Genomic DNA, 7,837 nt, shown 5'->3' on the forward strand with positions numbered 1-7,837 from the left:
GCGGTAGGTCCTGCCTGAAAAGGTGGGAACTACTACCAAAGCAGAGACTAGACAGAAGTAATTTTGTCAAGTGAAGAGGTTTACCAACAGAGAAACCGTACCATGGGAGAATACACACATGGGATCACCAGAAGGGAATCACTACATGTGGGGCACTGAGCTCAGTACAGGGGCTGATCGAAAGGGGTGGAAGTGCACTGCAATTGCATGCTCTGCCTGGGGATCTCCACTTAACCCGTGGCACCCCCCCCCACCCCCATCTACGGAAGTGAAGGAGGAGGAGGCAGCGTAATCGGCTTTGGGCAAAGAAAGTTGCTCTCAGCGAATTTGCGACCTCCACATGCACCTCCGGGAAAAATGGCACTGAGGCGGGTTGCAGCTGTGAGTCGCACTCCAGGAACCAATCGTCCAGCCGTTAATGGGTGAAACTTCTCAAGGCTTCCACTCAAGCCCAATGTTCTCGACTGCCCGGGAAAGCATAGCAGACAGTTCAGTCTGAAGCACCTGCCGCGATCGACATCTAATCCTCCTCTGGAGCCCCAAACAAAACTGTAGGACCGCTGTGAGATGTCCCGACAATCTCCTTCAGGAACTCAATGGCATGCAACGTCGTGGAGTAGTGGGAGGTCCGTGAGGACTGGCCTGGCAGAAGAGCTCCCACTGTAACCCTCAGATCTCCCTGCGAGGACTTCTGCTTCCCAGAAGTCCCACGTCGGGGAGCAACTGAGGGGACTTCCCCCCTCATGAGGATGGAGAGTTGCGATTTCAACATTGCCATGGACATGCGCTCACAATGAGGGCATGAACCATGCATGAATGAAGTCTCAGCATGCTTACGGCCCTGACACGTAAGACAACAATCATGGCCATCAGAGGGGGTCAGGAAACGACTGCATCCAGAAACGCATGGACGAAGAGACACTCTCGTCCGTGTAGCTCTTTTAAGGAAACTGCTCTTTTATGCCGAAGCGCCCAGAGGGGAATTAGCCCTTAACCAGCACTTAACCATGCTATTACCACGAAACACAGCTGAATGCACCGTAAACAGAAGTACTGAAGATAATTTCCTGCAGGTGTTTGGAGAAAACGAGTAGCACATACAGTAGCAACTGTTTGGCTCCAAAGCAAATATCTGAATGAGTGGATGCATGCTGCCCTCTTATATGCATGCAAATTCCACTCGCCAATGTTCATTGCCCTGTTTTTTACTACCCAGAGGTGATTGGGGCTCCCAAGGGAAACCCCATACGTCAGCATCGATGTAACATCGAAAGTGACTGACTGAAGGGGAAAAGACATTAGATAGACATTTTTAACTGCTCATAAATTCTAAATTTTAGTTTTTGAGCATTTGGTCCAAGTGTGTTAGATTTGAGGTCATCTACATGAGGTCAAACCTCTTATCATACTTTTACAAAGAGTATTTATTATGTAAATTCTATACTTTGAAAGAATAGAAGGCCTATTTAAAGGGAAAGTTCACCCAAAAATGAAAATTACCCTACGTTATCTGCTGGACACCATTCTCTCATGTATGCGCATACAACAGTTAATGGAAGCCAGAGATTACAGTGTTAACTTAAAAACTTCAGGCAACTATAGATGCCTTCTCTAGTCACGACAGCCCTAAGGAGAGATATAAATGTCAGTTGAAAATTCAAGCATGCAAGAAACAGTGAAAAACAAACCTTAGCTAGAACAAGTAACTTTAAAGATGATGTAAATAATTACATATGGTTCCTGGCATTGCACTGACCTGTAATAATGTTGTCAAGAAGAGTTGTGGGCATGCAGAAAATCCCAACAAGAAGGTCACTGATAGCGAGGTTGAGGATGAAAAGGTTGGTGACGGTGCGCATGTTTTTGCTCCGTAACACAATTAAACACACCACTCCATTTCCAACCATGCAGACCAGGAATATGAGCAGGTAGGAAATTATGAAGACTGCTGCTACAGATGGCTGATGCAGGTAATATCCAACGTATGTAACATTGTTCTGAGGTAAGAAGAATTCATTGGAGCCATTGACAAAAGTCCAGTTACCATCATCCACAAGGGTAATGTTCAGGTCCAGTGTTTCATTCATTTTAGATCTGAGGATAATAGAATAGAGTTGAGAGATGGGCTTTATTCCTACTGTTCTCCTCAGTCAATATCAAGCCTTGTCTTTCTCTTATTGTCTTTCCCTTTTTTGCTTGCAACCTCTCTCACTTGCAGCTGCTACTAAACAATTCTGTTTATCTACTTATCTCACCCACTTCCAGATGTGCAGTTATAACTGTGCATACTGTATGCAAATGATTAATGACAAAAAAAAACACCCTACCATTAGCCTAATGTCAAATAAATGCATTGCAATGGATGACTTTGACTCTGGTTTAATGTAATCTGAATCATTTTAGTGGCTATGAAGATGAGTTAATTTGTGATACACAATTAACTAAGTCAGAGATCTAGTTGTGAGATAAAGTCCGGATCAAATCTTCATAGGTCAATGCTGCCTGTCGCTTACTGTTTTAATATGGCATGTGAATGAAGTTTCTTTTTTTATTTGTTAATAAAATCGTCACATATGATTTTATTAACAAATAATTCTCAACATCAAATCTCACAGATGTTAATATGTATAATAAATACATAGATACATATATATATATATATATATATATATATATGTGTGTGTGTGTGTGTGTGTATGTATATATATGTATGTATATGTAAATATATATAAAGGGTTGTATCAGAAAATCATAACTAATATTACATCTCCCAGAAAATGAATGTAAAAATGTAAAGTTCTCAGTAAAGTATGTTTAAATGCTAAATTGCGCAACAGCGGCTAGAGCTTGTCTATTAATAATATGCATACCTCCACTGATATTATGTACTGTATCTCAGTCATTTGTGCCACAGCATTGCACATTGTGCCATTAACCCCTTTTAAATATATTAACAAATAAAACACAGAGTACTTCTTGTAGCCAAACATACAATATTACAATAATACAATCTTTCTTACCTTTTATTACACCCAGTTTCTCTATAGTAGCCTACTACCTGTTCCCAGGTAAAAACGAACACCTCCTTGTTCGCCTGTTCCTCCACGGAGAGACATAAGGAGACTTTGTGCTGCTTAAATGTGTAACAACTAAATTATTGTTTACAAATGATTTCCATTTCTTCTTAACGCGAACTCCGGCATATGCGTGTCATAATTTGTAGTTTGAACATGTTTTCCGTGCAAAGCGAAGCTGGCAGTGTCGGTTCCACACTCTTCAGCGGACTGTCAGTGAACAATGAGCAGGCACGAGAGAGGGAGAGAGAACTGAGAATTGACACTGGCGGAGTGATGGTGCGCTTTTAAGCGACAGAGCGCGCGCGGGGATGCACACAGCGTTGAATTGTGCTCTGAGTCTGGGCACTACTTAGGCTACGTCCAGTGTGCTTTTCAGCTCCGGACTACTGGACATTGAAAACATCACCACCAAAAGGTAAACGGTTAAGCAAAAAGTATTTTATTATTATTATTATTGTTGTTGTTTTGCACTGTTTACATTTGTTTTGAAGCTGAGGTTATTGCTATATTTAATCAGGACGCGTTATTTGGCACAATCGATTTTAATTTAATGTACAAATGTGTTACTGCTCATCTAGGTTGGTTATAATGATGTTTTGTCACCATTCTGGTATCTTATTTATTTTTACATAAGCGTACGTTAACAGTAGCCTAGGCTAATTTCAGCAATAGGGGGCACCATTCACTACTGTATGTGAACAGAACACCCATTCCCACAAGTTTCCTCGGTAGTTTAAAGAGATAGTTCACTTAAAAAATTTAAATTCTGTCATTATTTACCTACCTTCATGTTTCCCTAAATCAGTATGAGTTTCTTTCTTCCATGGAGCATAAAAGAAAATGTTTAGTAGAATGATAGGGACAGGTAGCTTCAGTCTCCATTCACTTTCACTGGATCTTTTTTCATACGATGAAAGTGAATGGTAACTGAGATTATCATTCTGTCTAACATCTGCTTTTGCGTTCCAGAGAAAGAAAAACATATATAACAATAATAATAATAATCAGATAGGTTTGGTCTACATGAAGGAGAGTATTCATCTCATCTTCTTCCGCTTATCCGAGGCCGGGGTCGCGGGGGCAGTAGTTTGAGCAGAGCCCCCCAGACTTCCCTCTCCCTGCACACCTCCTCCAGCTCCTCTGGGGGAACCCCAAGGCGTTCCCAGGCCAGCTAGGAGACATAGAAGTTTTAAGTATTAATTTTTGAGTAAACTATTCATTTTAAGGGAAAATTAATAAACTGTCAAATAATATTTTAAATAATAAATAGTTCTCAGTGAATGGAGGTATAGAATGTGCAATAGATATATAAATAATGGGACCAAAACACAAAACAGTGCAAGATCATTCACAGTCTGAAAGGAACTGATGTGGATAGTGGTGACTAGTAAGAGTCTGAAAGATGAGACTAAATGAAAGTTTAGCGTGAGCACTCTCTGTCAGTGCAGTGAAATCAACTGGAAATTGTTTCAAGGCAGGTAGAGAGACAGACACATCAGTTCTGTGGTAGCTCTCCCTGGGGATTATTTCTGTACATATAATATTACTGTTAATATTAAAAGCTGTCTGAACATTATTCTTATGATTTTAGATTTAGTTGATTTAGGTGCTTAAAACAAACTCTTGAGAAAACTGCTAACAATTCTTATTCTCATTTAGCCTATAGTCATAGACTTTATTCTTTATTTTGTGTATTCTTCAAAATAAATAACTAAATGGTTTAGCCATGTTACCATGTCCACTTGTTACTATGGTATCTTTGGTTCATATACACGTTAATGTTGAGGGGGGGGGAAACATTAACCTAAAAATGGTAGCATCTAAATTAATATTATTAATAGCATCACTGAACCAACATACATCAATACATCAATTTACACCAACAACAAAAAAAATTATGAATTAATTCAGACAAAAATAGCTCTTTAAGGAAACAATTGCATGGTTACCATTTTTACAGTGTACAAAATAATCTAAAGGAGTGAATAGACTTCCATTATACTGTATGTACAACAGTATAATTCTCATCTGTATCGTTTCTAGGACTTACGTTTTATCCTAGAGTTGCAAATGGAAGTTCAGGAGGATCATGTATTCAGTCCCAGTGGATATACTTGCCTATATGGAGTAATATGATAATATGAAAACATGAATAACTAATTTATTCAGGGCTACAGGTAAAGCTCATATATATATATACTGTATATATATAACATTTTTATTTTATTTTATTTTTATTTTTCAAAAAGATTCTGCTTGATTTTGCAGTATGTGTTCTGTAGCACTCTAAAAATAGTGACTCATTAGTGTAGTGAGTTATCGTGATGGCTTTAGGTGGAATGTAGTGATGAGTGTTAGTTGCATAGTGAGTCATTTAAAGGATTGTGCATGCAGTAATACCTATATTAGATGAGCGAGGGGTGATTTTTAGTGGCATTTTTTCTGTGGCCAAAGGGTGTCTTTTATAGGCATATGTGTAGCAGTACATTACCAAAGTACAGCGGGTATAGAAAATAATCAACCTTGCTTTGCAGCCTGAAATGAAGACGGACACAGGTTTTGTTTTATCCAGTTATATTTACTCAATGCAACTTATAACATCCAAGTGCAAGATATAACACCAACATGTCAGAAAAAAAAGAACAGAATCACTGATTTGTAAAAAAAGATCATTTGCCTACTAAAAATGACTTGTAAACTCAATCAGGTGTAGCTAATCACCTTCTCAATGGCACACAAAGCCATTTGACTTTCAACTGTTCAACAACCCATTGTAGAATTAAAAACAGGGTCATTTTGTGGTGAAAAATGAGCATAGTTTAGAATAAAAGTCTGACCAACTAATCTTTTCTGATGCAGTGGTGTGTATGGTCATGCAATTTAATAGAGGTTAGAATAACAGTTTAACAGCGTGTAAAATGAAACTGTGATTAGAGATTTAATAATCAAGAATGACTCCTAAGCGATTGAGGTGTTCTGTTGTTGGATGTAATAATGAACATAGCAGTCATCGTTTACTCCCGACATCTGAGCCGCTGAAGACGCAGTGGATTATGTTTGTTTTTGAAGGGAATGCGCCCCCGATCTACGTAAATGCGTCTATGTTTGCGTGAATCCAGCTTCAGCTACAGAAGAAGTGAGTGTAAGGTTTTTTTAACAAATCTTTGCAACTCGCCTTTCCTAATAATGTGCTGATTAGCAAGTTTCATGATGAATGCAGCTAAAGTAAACAGTCTCTCTGAGAGCGGCTCAGAAGAGAGGGGCAGGGTCAGCAGAGCTCATTAACATTTAAAGGAAAATGCTACAAATCTACATGCTCTGAAAAGAGCTGTTTTTGACAGGGTAAAAAAGGTGTTTTTTACACTACCATTGAAAAATTTTAACCAAACTATGTTACAGACTTTTCATTAAGACCTTAAAGAATCATATCAACTTGTGGAAAATGGGCATCCTATGACCCCTTTAAGGCACCACTGGGGTTCTTTAGAAACCTGTTGAGAACATCTAGGCACTCTTTCTCTGAGGAATTTAAGACATAAAGGTGATTATGCCCCTATTATGCCCCTTTTTACAAGATGTAAATTAAGTCTCTGATGTCCCCAGAGTGTGTATGTGAAGTTTTAGCTCAAAATGCCCCACAGATAATTTTTTATAGCTTGTTGAAATTGCCACTTTTAGGGTATGAGCCAAAACGTGCTGTTTTTGTGTATGTCCCTTTAAATGCAAATGAGCTGGTGCTCCCCCCTCCCTTTTCAGGAGAGGGCGGAGCTTCAAGATCTCATGCTCTGGCATACCATTAGTGATGGGAAGTTCGGATCATTTTACCGACTCGGACCTTTGAGTCTCGTTCAGCAAAATGAACGAATCTTTTTTCGAGTCATTTCGTTCATTTTAGCAAAATATAATTAAAATGTTACGTGTTACTTACCTAATACGTCTACTACTTACGCAAACGTTGATCACACTACAAACAATGCAAAACTGCTATAAGAAACAGAAAAGATTAATTCATTGTTTACCTGGGTCTTCAGTCTATGATTAGCTCACCTCACCTCTTATCTGACAAGTCTTCGGGCTTGGACTTATGGGGCTGTCACGTGATGAATGAACGACTCAAACCCGAAGACTCGAGAGATGAACTAATCAATTCTCTTTCCGGCTCAGACTGCATAGGGTAAGCTTATGGGGCTGTCACGTGATGAACGAACGACTTGGAAAAACCCGAAGACTCTAACCAGGTGAACTACTTGACTAATTCCAGTACAGAACCTATAGGATGTTGCGCATGCGCGACTGAACGAATCACTCCCCGAGACGACTCGTTCTTCCCGAGTCACATTAAAGATTCGTTCAAAATGAACGAATCGTTCAAGAACGACCCAACACTACAATGCTGGCCTTTGCAAATAAACATTCCACTATTAGTACAAGCCTGTTATCTTTACAGAAAATGTGATTAAAAGTCACTCATCTGATTTTACTGTGCATAATAAATGCGCGTTTATGAATTACACAGAGGGGGAGCACGGCGCGATAAATATTATGACATAGCTAGTCTCATGGTGCTTTCGCGTGCTATCACAAACTTTATAAGTCCCACTTGTGATTATGAGCTCGACAAATTCAAGCGGTCGACTTCACATTGCTTTCATATTTTTTAACTACCACATTCCTATTTATGATCATTCTAGCACATGAAGGCAGCATCAGTGAAAACAGGCAGATCAATAGCTAATTGATCCCTCTTTCAGAAGCAACTT

At 39.2% G+C, this 7,837-nt stretch overlaps 1 protein-coding gene across 1 annotated transcript in view; it reads right to left on the reverse strand.

Moving 5' to 3' along the window:
• Positions 1–3,096, reverse strand: part of npffr2a (neuropeptide FF receptor 2a) — a 30,472-nt gene extending 27,376 nt beyond the window's left edge. Inside the window, exons 1-2 of the mRNA XM_016260536.1 lie at positions 3,021–3,096; positions 1,757–2,094 (exon numbers count right to left, since the gene is read on the reverse strand). Coding sequence (XP_016116022.1) covers positions 1,757–2,087 — 331 coding nt within the window. The 5' untranslated portion in view covers positions 2,088–2,094; positions 3,021–3,096. The remainder of the gene's footprint in view (positions 1–1,756; positions 2,095–3,020) is intronic.
• Between the last annotated feature and the right edge of the window lie 4,741 nt (positions 3,097–7,837).

The sequence above is a fragment of the Sinocyclocheilus grahami genome, unplaced genomic scaffold, assembly GCF_001515645.1.
Source record: "Sinocyclocheilus grahami isolate Dianchi unplaced genomic scaffold, SAMN03320097.WGS_v1.1 scaffold2105.1, whole genome shotgun sequence".
Classification (NCBI taxonomy): Eukaryota; Metazoa; Chordata; class Actinopteri; order Cypriniformes; family Cyprinidae; genus Sinocyclocheilus; species Sinocyclocheilus grahami.